Source organism: Parambassis ranga, chromosome 2 (genome assembly GCF_900634625.1).
Source record: "Parambassis ranga chromosome 2, fParRan2.1, whole genome shotgun sequence".
Taxonomy (NCBI): Eukaryota; Metazoa; Chordata; class Actinopteri; family Ambassidae; genus Parambassis; species Parambassis ranga.
This window is the reverse complement of record NC_041023.1, coordinates 12,086,477-12,106,546: the sequence shown is the minus strand read 5'-3', so window position 1 is coordinate 12,106,546 and position 20,070 is coordinate 12,086,477. Positions and strand designations below refer to the sequence as shown.

The 20,070-nt window shown below is 42.4% G+C and overlaps 2 protein-coding genes across 6 annotated transcripts in view; both read left to right on the top strand.

Moving 5' to 3' along the window:
- hoxa3a (homeobox A3a) overlaps positions 1-17,680 on the top strand; it is a 38,923-nt gene extending 21,243 nt beyond the window's left edge. The window contains exons 4-7 of one of the 5 annotated variants that reach the window (XM_028429107.1): positions 1,047-1,183; positions 10,287-10,347; positions 14,025-14,604; positions 16,655-17,680. In XM_028429107.1, coding sequence (XP_028284908.1) covers positions 14,142-14,604; positions 16,655-17,448 — 1,257 coding nt within the window. In that variant the 5' untranslated portion in view covers positions 1,047-1,183; positions 10,287-10,347; positions 14,025-14,141 and the 3' untranslated portion in view covers positions 17,449-17,680. Of the gene's footprint in view, positions 1-1,046; positions 1,184-5,997; positions 6,110-8,271; positions 9,003-9,457; positions 9,690-10,286; positions 10,348-11,266; positions 12,184-14,024; positions 14,605-16,654 lie in introns of those variants that run through there. The other 4 variants (XM_028429125.1, XM_028429117.1, XM_028429133.1 and 1 more) reach the window with 4 other exon arrangements.
- Positions 2,073-4,381, top strand: hoxa4a (homeobox A4a). The gene is made up of 2 exons (XM_028429318.1): positions 2,073-2,784; positions 3,308-4,381. Exons 1-2 carry the CDS (start codon positions 2,367-2,369, stop codon positions 3,640-3,642), a joined length of 753 nt encoding a protein of 250 aa, XP_028285119.1. The 5' UTR covers positions 2,073-2,366; the 3' UTR covers positions 3,643-4,381.
- Positions 17,681-20,070: the final 2,390 nt, after the last annotated feature.

Here is a 20,070-nt window from a genome sequence, read left to right as displayed (position 1 = left end):
TGCTATATTGCATCCAAGCAGTATCTTGCAGACCTGAACTAGATAACAGGTATTACCAGGACTGTTATCTCACTGACTCGTTTTGTGGGACTGAATTGGATTCTTGAGCCATCTCGGAAATACGTTTTAATAAAGTTGTTCACGGCTGGATAAAGTAGCAACAAGTAGAATGACCTGTAAAAGCGGCGTCGTTATTCACGCAAGGATAACTTGCAGTAAGTGGATAATAGCCGAGCTGACCTGGCCCATATTTATACAGGACCTATATATAATAGAATGGCAGCAGACTGTAAATTTAGATATCATGTGAAGTCGTCTTACCCGCTGACATTATGTTGACATATTACCTCTCAGGTGGTCTCTCGGCCATATGGATACAGTGGATCTTGGGCGTAAAGTACATCAGCTGCCATTTACAATGAGTGAGGTGCAGGAGAGCATGTTAGATACACAATGCAGCTCTGCCTCGCAGCGAAAGAGAGCAAAAACAGGCCGGAATATTTTTCACCCGCCTGCCTCGGCATACCCCCCCCCCAAAAAACTGTAAAAAATAAAATCAAACATGTTTCATGAATGTTGAGGATCTTCTTAGTTTTAAGGCCTCTCTTTTCCACAGATGCTTATTTCATATCACAGCTGTGATTCGAAGTGTGAGCTTCTTAAATAGTTGGCATATTTAAAAAAAAAATCCTTTGCACCTTCCTGCGTGCTGACCCACGCTAAGTGCTCCCCCATCTCCCCAGAGTTGAACAGAGGCTGCCAAACTGAAGTCCAAGTCCGGGGTGAACCCTGGGTCACCGCGTCTAACAGATATGAAAATGTCGCCTCTTTGGAAAAAAGGGCACGCCTTGTTGTTTAACAAAGACTGTCAATGGACAAGATTAATCAGAAACAAAATGGAAACGGTGTCACTTCGGGGTCAGGCAGAAGTTATCTCTGTTTAGGGGAGCGAATAGAATAGGGGGGGACCAGAGGAGAGAGGGGGAAAAAAGAGAAAAGAAAGCTCTCAATATTTCCTAAGTTTGGCCTCTTGTGTCTCCATGCAGAGGCCTTGTTGACGTGGACAGTGTGGATCAGCTTTGTGAAAAGCTGCTGCGTCTTCAAGTGACACAGATACAGTGTGGCACCTCGGACATGGAGTGGAAACAGGAGCTGGACCTGACGGCTGGTGGCGGGGGGCACGGTCAGACACTTTTTTATTGTTTAAAAATAAGTATGTTACCTTATTAATTCTACTATTATAATAATAATAATTATTATTATTATTATTAGTAGTATGTCCTCTGTTTAAAACTTCATATTATTATTATGTAGTTATGTATTATGAAGTGGTGCTGCAAAGGTTTCCACTATTTGCAAATTGCAGGCTTGTAGTAAAAGAGCAGTCACAAAACTAATTCTATATTTGCAGAATTAATGAAAAATAAAAAACAAAGACATTGTTTATGTCTCAGATATGAGGTCATTTCTGCTGCACAGACTGAAGCAGGCTGACAGGTCTGCTCTGTGCTAGATTAAAATTCCAGGTTTTGTTTTTTTGCACAATGAAACACAGGTGTCTTCATGTGTTTGGATGAGGTTCTCAATAACAGGGGAATTGTTAATACACTAGAACAAATAGAAACCCAAAATAGCTTCATATCGTTGCACTATTCTGGCATAAAAAAAGATGGCTAGTTTTTATATGTGGTGCAAAGAATGGAGCTAAAATGAGTGGTTTGCGGAGGCGCATTGGTGCAACTACAGAAGTAAGAGGTTTTGCATTTTTTGTTTGTGCAGGTTTCATAGATTCACAGCTCTATATGCATGCTTGAATGTGAGAGGAGCGTCTTGTCAGTGCTGGTCAGGACGCTCTCGTGCACTTGTTCTCTCTTTTAATCATATAATATAGGCTCATACAGCATTATCGTGGTGTCTTCCTCCCTGTCTTTCTATGCTTAAGCATCACATTTAAATTTCAACATTATATATATTTTTATATTTTTTTTTCTTGTGAATTTTTTTTTTCTTAGGCTTTATTTTTTATATTCACTGTCTGCTTCAAAGGGTCGTTCAGACGCAGGAAAACCTCACCCACACAAGTTTGGCTTCCTGCAGTAAACAACTTAGTTGATTGGTTTTGCTTTATATACTGTGATTTAATAAGGAAAACACCAACGTAAGCCAGTCCGAGCAGTGTTGGTGGTACCAGTGCCATGCTTTCCATTGGTTCCTGTTTACATGATGCCCACAGGACACGCCGTGATTGGTGGCTCTTCACACGTGACCAGGCAACTTTGTACATTTGACAGGGAGTAGGAGGGTTTTGTGGAGATCAGAAAAACGACAGCGCGATAAAAATTAGTATTGTTGCACTTCACAAATTAATGACCATGAGTTCCTACTTGATAAACTCCAACTATATCGAGCCTTCCTTTCCTCCATGCGACGAATATCAGCAGAGCGGATACATACCCAACCCTGCTGATTACTACGAGCGGCCAAAAGATACGGGCTTTCCCCATCACGACGAGCCATCCTATCCGAGGTCAAACTACACAGAATCGGGATACGATTACGGTAACGTCCCCGCCACCGGACTCGATGATTTCGGCGATGGACATCACGCACAGCCACAACCGGTTCCACAGAGCCACGGTCCTCGCCTCACCGCGGCCCCAGACGGTGGCGCAGGGGCAAATGCCAGCAAAGACTGCAGCCTCGCCAGTGAGGTATATCCCGGCGTAGCGAAGGGCAAGGAGCCGGTGGTCTATCCTTGGATGAAAAAGGTCCACGTTAGCACCGGTGAGTTATCGTCACGGTTAAATAGCAGAACCACTGAGAAACAACCACTGGAACACACGCAAGCCTATTGAGGCAGCACTAGTAGCAGCCCTTACAACAGCAATTTACGACTATCGAGCAGCAGGGTCGGTAATTAAGGACCCTCGTAAATTTTATTGCCTGTGTTCGTCTGTCGGGGCCATGTGCCTTTGTTGCTTTTTAACCCAAACTACCTCCACCACTGGAGCTAAGCCAAACTGTAATATTCAACCCTGCTGTTTTGTTAATCATTTCTAAGCTTGATCTGTCCCTGGATGCGAGTGCTTTTACACTCGGCATCTCCACATTAAGGTCATGTCCGTAAACTGAAACAAGACACAGAGTAAAGCAAACAAAGCGGCTGCAATTTTACACCAAACCCAGGATGTTTGATCATTTTCCACATAGTAATGTGTCCAGTGGCGCAACAGAAGGTTTTAGAATAAATGCTATCAACCTGCATGTAACACCTGCTTGCTTGCCTGGCTTTTTCCCCCACTCCCAGTCAATGCCAGTTACAATGGAGGAGTGCCCAAGAGGTCCCGCACTGCCTACACCCGCCAGCAGGCTCTGGAGCTGGAGAAGGAGTTTCACTTCAACCGGTACCTGACCCGGCGCAGGCGGGTGGAGATTGCGCACACCATGTGCCTGTCCGAGCGCCAGGTCAAGATATGGTTTCAGAACCGGAGGATGAAGTGGAAAAAGGAGCACAAGCTTCCCAACACCAAGATCCGCTCCTCCAGCTCGGCCTCGTCCTCAGCCTCGGGGGCCCAGCAGCAGCAGCAGCAGATCAAAACAGGCCAGCAGCTTGTCCCCACGCCGTGCACCGCAGGTCTATAGTGCATGAACGAACCCCACCCCAACAAACCCAATCCAGACTGAGATGGCAAATAACACAAGTGGAATTTGATGGACCGATTCTCAGTATTTTACACACATGGTGTTATCTCTTTCACCTTGCCTCTGCCATTGGGCCTGTCACGTCCTTTGTACCCTTTCCCCTCTCCGGTCGTCTTCGCCCTCCTCATATAAGCTTGAAATTCACCTTTAATTGCCATGATGGCACCTGAAGTGTTATATATTTGTTTATTATTCTGAAAGAAGGATAACGCACATTCAAACGTAGGACTTGGAGCAAAATGTATCTTTGCAGTTAAAAGTGAGGGAGGTAAAAGTAAGTTTGAACTCATTTTCTATGTTCTCTTTGATTATTTTTTATTATTGCTCATGGAAAGCTCTAATATACTTGAAAGATATTTAGCGAGACTCTATAGATGCCTGTTAGAAAAATCCAGACGGCTGTTTTTAGAGGTATGGCATCACTCAGAGTATAGCAGTGTAGTTTGTGTGTTTGAGTGGGTTTTACTGTTTGAATGTAGTCCAGGTGACTTTCACACATCTAATGTACATAGACAAATCATAATGAAGGCACAATTAAGGAAAGCATTTCGTCTTGTTTGTTGGTGTTGTTGTACGGTCTAGTTTTTATTTGTGCTTGTGCGTCTATTGTTGTGCTGTGTTCCAAACTGTGAATATTTGTATGTGTTGTCTCAGTGATGACCGTTGTGATGTAGGCTAGTGTAGGATAAAATATGTCTTTGTGAAATAAATGTGTACTTCACTTTATAAGACGTGGCTTCCTATGTGTTATCGCCGCAAATGTGGATTGTACATCAGCGCAACACGTATTATGAAGCTGTTCCCTTTACCACGGCATTTAGTTGCTTCTTGTCTGTTTTATTGTCCGAAATTTTGGTATTAAAATGTCAACTTATATATTTGAAACGTAAACAGTGCGTTATGTTTTATAACGTTTACCTCATGAAGCTTGTGAGTGTTGGCACTGACAACAGAAGCGTGCGTAAAAAGAAAATAACTTGTTTATGTATTAAATACTTTAACTTGCTACCTTATGAAATTATTATAGATGCAATTTTAACACTGTCTCTAGTTTATATGAATAGAAAGAAACTATTTGCGATTTATTATGGTATTAGATTTAACTTGATAACCAGTGCGCAAATTTACGCACTCCAATTTACAGTGATTATAATGGGAAAAACACACTTTCAGGTTATAAACGTGCATGATCTGTTCTGAATTAAGTCTGCTTTACATGCATTACTATGTACACATTTTGACAAATATGTGCATGTATGCCTTATTCTGCTTTGTCACATCCCTTAATCCGTAAAATGTCCATGAATGTCATGCGCATTTTCATGGATTAGGATGAGAAATGACACAACTACAGCAGGCAGGTATCCAAAGCGTTTGCAGGCTTTTCCTAACCCGGGAATTAAACCAAACCCAGACTGTTAAAAGTATCCGGCCATACATATTGTTCTCACTCGCCTTTTATTAAGGAGATCTCAGCCAACCTCAGTGCACCAGAGTGTGAGTGTTGGTCACTACCTGCTACATCCAAACAATAGAGAGTTCAACCAGGGGACACGGCCTGCACTGGCCAATCACGGGCTCCGAGCACTTCTTCTGACCCCTGACCTTTCGACACACACAATGTTCAGACCATACATCAGCTCTTCAGACCTCCGTGAGCTTTTTCTTCTCGTTCACCCAGTGAGGGGCCGCGAAAACAAAAAACGGCGTTATGAGCCATGAATTTTGCCAAAATTATTCTAACAGACAGCTCTTGTGCAAATCATCACAGAAGCACCCCGTCAGGCAGCGTGCAGAGGGCAGATAAAGGCAGCAAAATGCTGGTTATTTATTTTCTATATATGTGGTGCGTTGGAGTATTCAGCTTATGATTATAACCAATTGCATAACTGATTTTTTTTGCTGTGGACATAATTGTAAATTAAGTAAAATCCACAGAGTGACACGAAGGAAAATGTATGTAGCCGATATTCTATTCTACAGAGGCACCTTTGCTATTTGGTTGTTTTTCATGCATCTGGGTTTGCACATAAGGCAACATTATATTTCAAAACGACCACTCTTGCTGCAGAAGTGAAAAGGCCAGCAGCTGGTGCAGATATAGATGCTGTGCAGGAGATGGCACTGAGGCTGACTGGCACCGATTTTACGCGGACTCCAAGAAGTCCAACTCTAGTTAAATTAGAGATTTCAAGTCATTTGATTCGCGAATAGAGGTCACTTCCAATGTACTGAAATTTTAATTCGCCTGTTCACGTGGCTTGTTGAATAATGAATGGCCCGGGGGTCAGAAATAGATCTGAAAGTCTGACTTATTTTCATTTCAAGTGATCCTCTGCAGGGTGCGAGTGCAGATCTCTTTACCCATGACAAAACTCTACCTTCTGGATACGAACCGTCATGACTTGTGAGTAGATTGTTCTGTTTTTCTTGATCAGAAATGGATCCAATTTTCCGGAAGTGAAGGTTGTTTATGGTGTTTTGATGCATTTTCAGTATCTGAAGTTGCATTTAGTTAGCTTAATATTAAACTAAAGTTTAAACTCTCATTCCTATAAATCTCAATTGACCTTAAAAGACCTTAAAAATAGTTTTAGTTTCAAATATATTGAAGAATTAATGATTAATAACTTACATGTTACCTTTAAAAACTTAACAAGAATGAATAATACGCATTACACTTACAAGAGAAGAAGCGTATAGTACCTGTGAAATTACTTGGAGTTAATATAACAACAATAAAATAAACAGTTAATGTTGGCAAGGGTTAACTTCAAATGACTCTGCATGAATCTTGAACGTTAACAAAAATTGGATGTCTCAGCTTGATTAATTAGTGGTATTAATTTCACATAATGTCAAGAAATGTCAGAAAAATGTATTTAAACAGCAGCAACAATGCGCCTATCTGTTGCTTGAGCTCAGAATAAAGAAGCCTTTCAATGGGAGCACACAATGGAGAGACAAGAGGGTTAAACATTTACGAAGTCCTAAGACATTAAACTTCATTATTATTATTATTATTATTATTATTAGTAGTAGTAGTAGTAGTAGTAGTAGTAGTATTGTTGTTCGTTTGCGTCTCATTCTTCACTTTTCTCCTCCAAAATACCTCACAACTCAGCCAAGTGCAACATAATACATACATAAGACATAATAATGAGCCAGGGCAACATGAAAATAAAAACAAAATATTTATTCCAACCATCTTTAAGCAAACAATCCCATTGTCTTCATTGTACCACGGTGTTGGTCTGGCTTCACTAATGAAGGCTCCGCTCAGCTTAAGGAGTTGAATTTCGCATTAGCCTTGATGTTGGCCGCTGTAAACCTCGCAGAAAGAGTTATCTTCGGCTGAGAGTATCGGTAACTCAAGCCTGGCTGTTAAGAGCTCCGAGTGTCAACATTGTGGGAAGATATGGACCGCCGCCTGGCCAACATCCAGAGGTCTGAGCCTCTAACTTCTCCTCGCTGACAGTGATAAGGAGCCTTGATTTGTGTAAATAAATCTGAATCATTTATTTAATGCTAAAACTGTTGAAATTTGAAACAATCAATCAACTACTACTTTCTGGAAACTGGCTAGTGCGTCAAAATTGTGAAAGGAAAGTACAGACTACCAGCTGAGGGCCTTTGATTTCCGTCGTCTCCTTGTTCTGAACCCCAGTTAACTTCCCACTCAACTCTCCATGCCTCTGCCTGGGTCAGGGAAAAGTTCAGGTGCGGTGGCGAAAGACAACCTGGGATTATCTTCCAGTGCGAGCGCCATAAAATCCTTTTGACAGATCTGCAGAAGAGCAAAAATCACATTACATACACACATATTCTGGTTAACATAAGAGAAATAGTTTGCATGCATAGTTGTGAGAGTTAATGTTTAACCCTCATCATTATTCCTCTCATCCTCGAAGGTGAATTAATAAGGCTGGCTGTGCTTCTGTTCCTGTCTTTAAAAAGTTTACCACTCAAGTTGTAGTTTGAGAGGACAAAGGCTGGTGTGGGAGTGGGATGCTGTCTGTGTCCGCCCCACATGATTAATAGTTGTGGTGGGATTTTTCCACGCCCGCTGCTCGGTGTTGACGGAAAACAAGCGCCAAACGGTGCCGAGCAAAGAGAAGCTCTTCCGGGGCTATAGGACAAATGGCTGTGTGAGAAGCCAAATATCTTCTATGGTGTATAGGCATGGCCATGGCACGCTCTGATTGATTTAAATTGTGGCGGACTTGGCTAAGTAAAAGCTCCAAACAGTCCTACTTCACACAAACCCTTAATTTCTGCCATCACTCAGCTCGTCATAGAAAATATGCGTGTAGGTCTAATGGGGGTCCATGTACCGAGCAGCGGGGTCGAGCAGCCACACTTTGGTTACCTCGTCTCCTCTTTCCGCTCACCACTGACTGACAGGCACCCCTCACGACCACCCGGATGCACAGCCTCCTTATGTAGGACAGGTAATTTTATTTTTCATTCCCTTAGACTTTGCTGATGGTGGTCAGAGGCGGACTAAGTCATACTAAAGCAGAAGTGTTGACCATGAGGGCGGGGGGGTGGTGGTGGGGGGGGTATTGAGTTTTCTGTAATCTACTCTACATCTCTGTTTTGTGAGGACAAATGTTGACTGGAGTGATCATTATGGCACTCTTAAACGGTATTTTAGACAAAGCCTTCTCCATGTGACATAGTGCGAATTATCACGCTGCAGTGCAAAACCCTCTGGCCTGAGCCTGGCTCAGGGCTGCACTTGAAACTCAGCATAATACAACAGGATTAGCTCTTTCAGCCGCTAAATATATGGCACTTTAAAAGTGACAGAACAGTATTTTCCTCTGAATGGGCGACACGTGGAAAAGCTGCTTCTCTGTGAGAGGCTTGCTCCTCTGCCAGATACATTGCAGTGTCACATACCCCTCTTTTTTCTCCCTCTAAACTGATCCCGTTTCTCCTCAGGGGCAATGACTGCCTCCATTAATGATTCACGGGCTCAAATAAAAGGGATTTAAGTTGACGTTGCGTCACGTGAGCGGGGCGCATAATACAGCGCGGTGTTATGGCACTGGGAAGAAAACCGGAGCCCCGGTCTGGCCATATGATGCAGATTATATGCGGGTTACCCCCACTTTCCGTGAGGGGAGTCCTGGCTTTGTAGTTTTGTTTATCGAGGGGAGAAAAAGAAAGTAGAAGCAGACTGGAAGACAGAGGATTCCGGGTCTGTGGATGTATTCTGCTGTCACGGACGGATATGTTTTTCCACGCGGACAGAGTCGCAGCCAGAGCTTTGGGAGGATGGATTTTATTTTGAGGTATTTCCGCTGATTGTTCATTACTGTCGTGAGTTATTGCTGTGCGAGGCAGAGGTCAGTAAAAAGGGGTCCAGGGTTTTTAGCGCGAGGAAAGAGACACATAACAAGAAGCTGTCGATATTCTGTTAATATCTTAAAGCGAAGCATGAGAGGAACTACATTATATCGACACGATTTGTTTAGGTAACAACTCAAGGATTGTCCTTGCTCTTAAGATTGAGGCATTGTTCCGTTTTATGCTTCCTAGACTAACATTTTATTAAATCCACGATTTACATCATTGCAAACTTAGCAATGAGAGGCAAAAATGGACAATTCTCTTTCAGTCACATCGTTAACAAGATAATGAGTCATTTGAAAATACAGGCCTGTGTGACCAAATGTAAATAAAGCAGCTATTTAAATATGGGCTTCCAAGAAAAAAAAAAACCCAAACAGAGCGCGCGGCGAACCATGGTGCAACCTGTCCTATAAAACAAAACATCTCGCGTCTTAACGTGTTTTTGTTGCGTAAATGATACATCAAGATGAGCTCCATAAAAAGTAGGGGAAAACGGTGGGGTTGTGTCGCTCCGCCAGGGAAACGAGCATATAATGGAAGACGGAGTGCCATCCAGGACCGCGCGGCCGCGCTGAGGTCACGGCGCTCCTGCTTTGATTTATGGGCGCAGGGACTTGGGGAAGATGGTGCGCGAGAGCTAATGACTATTCGATCCGTTTGTGGAGAAAATGCTTACCGGCCAGCAGGGAAACAACAAACACGTTATTTGCATAGGCTAATTTTAATGTTATTAGTGACATTATGTTGATATCTAACAATATTTGGGTTTAGTGCAAGAAGATTCTCCATAGTATCACTTTTTATGTATTTATTTATCTATTATTGTTTGATCAATGGTATGTTTTCTTATGGAAAGGTCTAATATATAGATTATTTTCAAATAAGATACAAATTTGAGGATACGTTGAGCTGTAAAGATATTCATTTTTTCAAATTTAGCCTATATATATACCATTGAATCTAAATTTTGGCCCAGAAATTGTCTTTCGAGTAGCTGCATGAAATTTAAATAATTATTCAATTTATGTAGTTTATTCGCTTTTTGCGCTATTAAAACTGGCCTAAAATTACGCATATCAACAATGGTCTTATTAGGTGGTTTAAATCTGTAATTATTGGCCTGTATTGAACTCTGAAATGAAAATAAAATCCACGCTAACACAGAATACAATGTTGGATTATCCAGCGAGAAACTGAAATATTTGCTCCACTCTTCGTTGCAGAAATCCAGCCCAGTGAATTCAGGCCATTGCACGGGCTCCGAGATACCTTGAACTGCCTTCGGTAAGTCCATATATCTTTATTGATTTGTGTTATGAATGCTCGATAGTGATATCCTTATTCAATTTCTAATAAGTACCATACACGCCCACTAAAGCACTCACAGGGATAGAGAGGCAGCTCGTGGCTTGTACATTTCCGCGTAGCAGCAATATGACCAGCCCGAGAGCAATAATTCCTTCTCTTCCACTTGTCTTTGTGGTGTAATTTGTCACTATAAAAGTGACGAGGGGAATCGCAGCTCTTGGAGCGGTGCCTTACTCATTTCAAAAACTACTTTCTGTGAAAGCCATCTGTTTGTAGCTGCTATATTTTGCTGCACATAAGTTTTATTTTCTTTTTTTTCTTTTATCAACATTTCATTTTTTTCCCCTCCAACGTTGTTTTTTTCCGCCTTATTACGCACGGCAGTGGCACAACGTCGCTGACTTTTAACCCTCTCCTCAGGGGGAAATTAAAGACAGAGACGAATCAGCAGTTTAGAAACACACAAAGAAGTAAATAATTATACAAAGTGACGACTCTGGTTTGTAAAAGAAAAGGCCGAGTTAGCTAAAAAAAATCCTCACTCGTGAATTTTTCTCCCACTCAACCTCCCACGCCGTCCATGTATACCACCTTTTTTTTTTAAAAAAAAAAATTGAATTTTGTCCCAGAGCCTGAATCCAGCAGAGAAGCTGCAGCTCTGAGCGTGTTTACAGCCCGGGGAAGCTGAGAGGACATAAATCTATTTCTCTCAGTCTTTCTTGTTGGCTGCAAAAGGCAGCACTGCCGTGCAGAGGGATTCCCCTGCTGAAGGTTTCTCTGCTCCCCTGTTCCTCGCTGCATGTCCTCCTCTTTGCCTTTTGGTGATGAAACTTCTGCCCATTTTTCACACTCCGCTCCTTGTGGGAATTTCCTTTGATATACAACGAACGCAGCTTTGATCTGCTGTTGTGGCATATAATCTCAAAAAAATATTTATATAATGCTGTGTTCTTCTTACAAGAAGTCATTCAGGGAATATCTGGTGCAGAATTGAAAACGAATCCTTGTGTCAGAAACACTGAATTATATGCAAAAATGCAGGTTAATGATTAAGCCGAAGATAGAAGCCCTTTATGTCCCATGGAAATGGAAATGCAGCATGGTCAGCGCCTGATTATTCCTTTGTATGCGCCCTGTTCTCTGTCTCCAACCTCTCATCCACTGGCTTCATAATTCCACTGCAGGACTTGGAGTAAATAATAACAAAAAGACATAAAACACTTCAGGGATGGACTGTGCAATTTTTAACGATGCATTATTATATTTGTTTCTAGACTCTCTACCTCATTTGGTTGGGGGAGGAGGAGAGGCAACCACTTGATCTGAACTGGCTTTCCAAGGCGCTACTTCATTTGCATAATTTTTCTTGTCTATGGTGACGCTCTGGTTCGGGGCAGTTCACTGGTGACTGCATGGTACTGGTGAAGGATCACATAGTCCAGCATTGCTTTGACTGACTTTAATATTGCTATGAAGCCCTTTCCATTGCTCTATAGCATGACGATAAATTCAGTCTTGGGGCCAGATAACTCTTATCTCGCTGACCCGACTGCTCACGCCCGCTTTCGTAATCTTGGTTTACCCATCCACGTCGAGTAGGAGAAAAGGAAAAAAGGAAAAGGGGCTTCTCTCGGCTCTTCCCTTTTTGTTGTGGCTGCTAATGCCTGCTGTATGGCAGGGCGCAGTCTGCTACTGCTGCTTCACCCAGTCTGTCCTGCTTTTAAACTTTTCTCTGGATTACTGCTTTGATCGATTTCGTCGCTGAATGAGAAAATATTGCTTGGTGCTCTGCATTCGTCGTAAGAGGATAAGGTAAGCAGGCCAGAAATAGGCTCCCTCGGTTGTAAATGGCGGAGTTTGTGTGTCGTGCGGTGATTTATCACCGTATGACTTAGATCTCGGTTCAGGAAGAGTTCACACACACACAGTCAGGCAGCCAGATTTCTCTAGCGTGGAGCAGAGGGCTGCGTAGAGAGCTCAAGTCTGTCTTTTGTCTTTCTTTCTCTGCCATTTATGACTATCGCAGTGGTTTTGCCTGGAGATACACAGCAAAGCTTTCTGATATCTTTTCTCGGTCATCTTGAGTGCAAATGCACCGAAGACACCGTCTTTCAGTCTGCGGTTCAGTTTGCGTTGAAGGCGAGCTGGGGGCTTGTTTTATCCTGATTTGCTTTTTTTGTAATGCACGGCTGCAAAACGCACAGTTGAGCCACATTTTCGTTTCATTTATTTTGTTTGGCTTTTATGCAAATACATTCTAGCTGCATGTCTGCTTTGGGAACATAGCCTACCTATGGCTTCTGATATAAACATTTAGCCTAATCATTTTATTGCAGCTCCCAATAATACATTTGTTATTGTTGTCACATCAGAATATCAGGGCCTGTTGATTTGAAGAGTTTAATAGGGTTGCATGAAAAATTTTGGTGGTTAAGAGGTTTTTTTCATTTCATTTATTTAATATTTTGTTATTTTTATTCACTTTTCAAATCGCCTGCTGCCTTCATTAGTGCGACGGGAAAAGGTCAAGTCAGTGTAGAGCAAGCAAACTACCATTTCACAGCCAAAATGAGTGTTTAAATTCAAAATGTTTAAATTCTAGTTGATTATTATTATTATTATTATTATTATTATTATTATTATTATATGGAAAACGTAAAAATACAGATACTATAATTAAAATATTATTAAAGATTCAGATCTGTGTCACTGATGGTTTCTAGTTTTCCTCGGTGATCCCCTATGGTTGCCTGTATGACTTATGGTGCCTTAGCAGCCGTCTCTTGCTGTGCCATCCCCACTTCTTGTCCGCCGGGGTATCGGGTTCTGCTGCTAACCCGTCCGCTCATTCAAAGCAGCCAGTCCCGGCCTACTGACCCTCTAATACATCACCTCGACGGGCCACCGTGCAGACAGCACGGACAGCAGCCATTATTATGGGTCTGTAAGGAGAAAAAAAAGTTCACACCATGGTCATGGAGATGCACGGATGCCCGCCCGGTTTTTCAGGTTTCCTTGGGGCCCTTCCATTTATCTTGCAGCCTACAAAGAAAGAAAGAAAGAAAGAAAAAGACACAGATAGAGAGAGGGAATGCGATTGTTTATCCTTTGCGCCAGGTGGCCGGAGGAGTCCAGTGAGGTTTATATTTTTTTCTAATTTTGGAAAACAAAAAGATTTGTTAGAAATGTATTGGCCACATGGAATGTTTTCACCTGCTACACGGAAATAGGATATACTGTTGACAGCCCTGTTGGTAGAATAACATTGTAACAGAAATATTATTTTCCTGTGTGGTAACCCGCTAACAAGCTATTTCCACAGCAGGCTTTTTACCTACAGCGTTTTCCTCACAAGGAAGCCTGTCACTATATTCTGTTTCATTGTTAAGGGATTTAAAAATGTCGCAGTTTCTTGTTAGGTTTAGCAATCTGAAATGCTTTTGAAACATTTTTTTTATATATTGTATGGCACAGATGGTAATACAAGGTTAGTGCGTGCCTTTGTGCCCTGTATAAGCCATAAGGTAAACGGTAATAGTCTACAGAATTGTTGGCCCTATCTTGCCTCCATAGTCTCCAGTGTCAGGTCTGTATTGAAAAGTAAGATGGATCGCCACCATTTCTTCTCCTCACAGTGCTTCTTGTAACCCTAGGTTCACCCAAGGAGGCCATTGGCGGAGAGGCGTCACGTGACCACAGGGTGCCAATGTTATTCTACAAGGGTGTCAAGACCCTGTCAGTTTCTGAAATAAATATTGGGAAACGGCGAGATGCAAAAGGCAACCTACTACGACAGCTCCGCAATTTACAGTGGCTACCCATATCAAAGCGCAAATGGCTTCAGTTATGATGCCAATCAGGTCCAATATCCCCGGGCCTCTCATGTGGAAAGTGAGTACCATCGACCTGCCTGCTCCCTGCAGTCTCCTGACGGCTCCGTGGCTCTGCAGAAGCCGGGGGAGATGGCGGAAAGCTGCGACAGGACCACAGCCATTCAAGCAGCGCAGTCCAAGGTTCATCCCGAAAGCAATCAACCGCAGGTGCCGGTGTCAGGCCCACCCCCTCCCTCGCACTCCCCCGGTGCTATCAGCCAAAACACAAGCAACGGGTCCAGTCAGCCCAGTGCTAAGAACGGCTCCCCGAACTCTTCTACCCGCAACAAACAGATCTTCCCCTGGATGAAGGAAACCCGTCAGAACACCAAGCAGAAACCCACCGGTAGCACCAGTTCAGGTACTCAACACCAACACACGGCTAACACGCACACAACTCGATGGCCTCTGACCAGAACGTTACATAAGTTTTGCTGAGGGAAAAAAAAACAATACATGGGGTGTGAGTGGGTGGGCAGGTAGAAAGCAGGGGTGGGAGTTGGAGCAAACCAAAACAGGACAATAACTGAATGATTATATGCTCAGGCTTCTCTGCAGGTGTCAGTAAGGTGTTGATTTTTATTCTGTCATTTTTACTGGTTTGTGGTGTTATGTTACATGTGTGCGTTTGATCCCCTAGATACTTTTATGAAGTGCAACCAAGAATCACAACAATTATCACTACGATACTGTTCTATACTTACTGAATGTGCCACAGTAGGACTAGATTACACCATTTTGTCCTTATTTGCCCTGCAGCTGACCTGTCCCTACTGTAAACACGACTCTCTGATCACAGAATGTTCCTGAGGAGACAAGAAACACACAGCAGTTGTTTCAGTTTGTCCTGCTGTTTTGATTAGAGGAAAACATGCTGTGTGTGTGTGTGTGCGCGCGTATGTTTATTTTGAGTCGATGTAAAAATGTAGAAATCTTCTCATGAGGGTTCGGTTTCTAAAACGGTGCAGGTACAACAGAAAGAACTAAAGATGTAAAGCGTCATTTTGATTTATGTTTGGAGATGTTGTTCTAGTGAGTTTTTAACAGCCCGTGAAAGTGGTAACCCTTTTGGTGAGTTTTACGCACATGCAAAAGCTAGATCCTAGTGCTTTGACAGGAGAAACAATTAGAGGGTCAGGGTTCAGAGTTTTGGTCTTTATTTGCTTAAAATAAGGAGGTGTATCATACTTCTGGGTGTTTTTTTGTTTTATTACATGATATGGTTAGAAAAGGTTTTCTGCGATTTTTAACAACATTTAGTTCATTAATGAGAACCCTTTACGCACGTTTTACGCACATTTCCAATTATCTAACTATATGGAGAACATGGTGGTTTGAGGAGATTGGGCTGGGTTGTTTACTTACATTAAGTTAGCAGGGAAAATCAGAAATGCTTATGTTTCTGTTAGAGGGGCAATTTTCTTATTAAACTAAAACATAGTTTAAAGCTGAAAATGTACGCAAGAACCAAATGCCTTGAACAGAACAGAATTCTGCATAATGGTTGTGTTTGGGGTTGTATATATGTAGCCTTCTTATATTGTAACATGTTGGTAACTTTCTAATTATGTCTAAGGTGGTCTATAGTAAACGCTAAAATGCAAGGCTGTGGAGCTATCATTTATCTGTCTGCCGTGCACATTGCATACAATCACACCACGCTTAGATCAGCGTTACAAACCTTGTGATGAGTTAGCTTTGAAAAAAGAATTCATAAAAAAAGGAAAAAGAACTATCCAATAATCATCGTGTTCTCATGTGATTGCCCTGCAGTCCTATAGTGATAACTTCTCTTTCATACCATCACATACGGGTCAGGTTATGTCATGTTGCATTCCAGGTTGGGGCGACAGGTAGTGAAATTTATTAAGTGTTGGCCGCCTGCCACAACGGTAAGTAGACTAACACCTTACTACTCTGCAGCCAAGCTTCAGCCTCTTAGGCTTATCAGTGAGGGCTGTGTGAGCTGTTTTATGCACCCACAGGAATACATAATGCTTGTGTTTGCATTATGTTAGCACCACAGTCTGACTATAGGGGTCAGAGTGTTTTAGTCGGAAATCTGAGGTTACCTGGTTCCATATCAGATAATGACCTACCACTCTCCAGTTATGTTTCTTTGCTTTATTTGCTATGCCGGGTGCAGTATATATACGTTGATTGTTAATTGCTTTATGGAGCCCTGCTGATAACCCTAGTGAGGAATATGAGAGGGGCGCGATGATTTATTCTGTGTTTGAATGGGTATTTATCTAGTAAACAGCTGTATCCTCGCCAACGCCCCCTCCTGATGGTGAAGAGTTTCATCAGCTGTTTACAGTCCCACTCTCCTGTGTCTGCCTCTGTACCTCTCTCTGTGTGTGTCTGTAATAGATTACTGATTGACACGCTCCTCTCCTTCTCTCTGACAGTGGAGAGTTGCCCCGGAGACAAGAGTCCTCCGGGGTCAGCAGCATCAAAGAGGGCCAGAACAGCTTACACCAGCGCTCAGCTTGTGGAGCTGGAGAAGGAGTTCCACTTTAACCGGTACCTTTGCAGACCCCGGAGGGTGGAGATGGCAAACTTGCTAAACCTCACGGAGAGACAGATCAAAATCTGGTTCCAGAACCGCAGGATGAAATATAAGAAGGATCAGAAAGGCGTCGGGATGATGCCTTCTCCCGGTGGACAGTCCCCGCGGAGTCCCGTGGGCCCTGGTGGTGCTGGTGGTGGTGGTGGAGGCGGATACCTCAACTCTATGCATTCTCTTGTAAACAGTGTACCATATGAATCCCAGTCGCCAACGTCTTACAATAAACCTCATCAAAATGCATACGGTATGCCTACGTCATACCCCCCTCCTTTAAACAACTCCCTCAACAACTGCCCGCCCTCCCAGAAGAGGTATCCCGGCACCGAGTCGGCCACGCCCGATTATGACGCGCATCCCCTCCAAGGCAATGGCAACTATGGGACGCACATGCAAGGCAGCCCCGTTTATGTTGGCGGAGGTTATATCGACTCAATGCCCAACTCTGGGGCCTCTGTTTTCGGTCTAACCCACCTCCCGCACCCACCGTCCGCGAACATGGAGTACAATGGAGCAATCACAATGGGCAATAGTCAGCATCACGGAGTGTGTGATCCGACACCGACGTACACAGACCTAACGCCGCACTACTCTCAGGGAAGAATCCAGGAAGCGCCCAAACTGACGCATCTGTAGCAGTGGCGCTGCCTGGATCACTCCGCCCATTGTCTTATCCACCTCCAGACATATTACTGCTTTGTTTCTACGCCTCCTCACGGCTTCCACCTTCTCTCTGCCTTTGTTTATGTTTTCTATAGTTTGATGTGTGAAGTAGCGTAGGATAAATAATCACGACTTGCTTGAATTTTTCTCTATTTGCTCGTGTCATTGTCTCACAAAGACCTTTATCTGGGCTATAGGAGCGTCTAGAGCGGGAGGGTGGGTGGGGTGGGGAGGGGGGGCACAGTATAAGCATAGGCCTATTTAATCTCTTTTTTGTTTAAATCTTGTTTAAAATCGAAACTCAAACAGGGTATTATGAACACATGTTATTCATTTTTAATGTGAATTTGTCCGTCTTTTATTTATCCGCAGTTGAAGAATTGTGTTTTTGCATTTTGTTGCACTTGTGTAAGGACCCTGAAGAGCCACGAGTTGGGATTATGAGGGAAATACATTTTCAAAAACAAGGGTCATGAGCGTACATGCAACATCCCTTGCTTATGTTTATGTTCTATCGACTTTCGATTGATGTTATTTATTTTGTGTAAAGATAAAAAGGAGTCCTTTAGTATTATTTGACACCCCTCCATCTTTGTGTGGGGAGAAGGTTGGTGGAAAATTAGCGTCTCGGCCCTTTTTCAGCCCGTATACATGTAGTCTGCAGGAGGCTTCTCACCGGGAATAGCAGCAGCAAACCATGTTGCTATTATAGGCTATGTTTCCATGTTTTCTTCTTCGAGGAGGTGTTTTTATTTTCTCAGCGAATGTAAAATCAATCAGCCATGCAATAAGGGTGGAAAGAAGGACACACGGTAGCAGTTTCTTTCTTTATTGAAGAAGAAAAGAAACAAACATCATTATTTCTTTTCAATGTCATACATTCCATGCTGCTCCAGTTCGAAGAAATAAATAAAAGAATTGAAATATAATGAAAGCACATCATTTTAATTTAGATTTCTCAAATGCAGTCAACATGGTCGTAAAAATCAAATCCAGAAAACTAAAAAATAAAATAAAATACATGCCTGTATTTTCCAGCTAAAAATCTAGAGGTCAAAAAATACAACTATATTTTCCACAACGCTAAGAAAACTAAATGTATGACCATATATCTTTATTTTTCGGCATCCAAAATAATGTGGAGTCACTGGCCAAAATTACTCTTAAATAACATAAAGGAAGAAATAGATAGATAGAGTCGAATATTTAATAACATCTATTTGATTTTATTTTCTGCTGCTCTTGATTCGAAGTGAAGAAAACTCTCCCTCCTCCTCCTCTCATCTGCGTGGGCACATCCATAATAATAAAAATGTCACCAGGGCCCTCGTAGAGTTTCTGCAAGAAGACAACAAGCTAAATGAGAAATCGTTTAAAAATAATTCGCTGATATGTTCAGTCAGTCAAACGCGGTCAGAGAGGATACAGCCTGAACTAGAATCATAACGGAGCTCATTTGTCTCATTATTTTGCACATTTGCAGATGCCAGCGTGTGAAGCCAGTTCAGTGTGGACTACCTAGCCTAAAATAATGCCAAGAAAATATCAATGCAAAACAACAGTTTATCATTGTGTTTATTTTGTTGTTAAACTGAAAAGAAATGATCGTTTAAATATTTGCAGCAATTTCCTGGGATGTACAATTTTCCTAAATGCAACTAGCTCTGATCATATTTAGGTTTGTAATTAACTAACACAGTATTATTCATTATGATCAAATCGTTTCACTACATTTCTCTTCAAATGAGCAAAGCCCTACTTTTTTGCACAAACAATATTATATTAATATGTATTTTCAGCATTATTTGTCCTCACTTAATTTGCACTCAAACCCTTTCCAGCCAAAGGAGATTGATATAAGTGGGCATGGACATTGCTAGCCCTGACATATGGTTAGCAGGGAAACCTAGAACAATTGAAGCATGGTGTGTCACAGCAAAAAAGCTGATGCATTCAGTATTTTTTTTTTGCATCCAACACAGACACACACACACACACAGACACATGCACTCACACATACACAGCAAAGACAACAATTTGACCAATATGTACTCAGGTAGAACATAAATAGCGTTTTAACTTAAACAGGAGACTTGTGTTACATCATTGCATTTGAAAACCGTGGGAAAGTGCTCCTAAATCAATCCTGCTATAAAGATAAGTGTGTAAGACAGGCTGGGGTCCACTAAAAGCTGCCACCCACTCCTTCCCTTGCACACAAAGCCTGTGCGTAATTCCAAAAAAGCCATCCGTCTCTTCCCCTAGCAACTCTGCCCTTCACTGCGCAGACATCTTTCTGAACGCTCACAAACATTCCACTAAAACGAAAAAAATCACGTCGTTGACTAAATTATTCAGAATTCAAAGACAAAAGCCAGGTGGGAGAAGCTTGCTTCGCTCATACTCACCACTGGCTCGTTACCGCCTTCTCAAAGAGGAAATGGTCGCATCTTGTGAGGCTGGATTCTTATTTATCTTTTAAAATATCCCTCCAGCGACAATCAGGCTAAAACTGCGAACAGAAACTGCTTCTAATCAGAGTGGCCAGTGTTTCTCGCCGCTTCCTGGCTGCATTTGATCCGGGGGAGAGTTAGA

What these genes read in the sequence shown, in the direction of transcription:
- hoxa4a (XM_028429318.1), top strand. Translation starts at nt 2,367, where the DNA reads ATGACCATGAGTTCCTACTTGATAAACTCCAACTATATCGAGCCTTCC. An exon ending in AAAGGTCCACGTTAGCACCG is followed by an intron (nt 2,785 to 3,307) that starts GTGAGTTATCGT and finishes CCCCACTCCCAG; the next exon opens with TCAATGCCAGTTACAATGGA.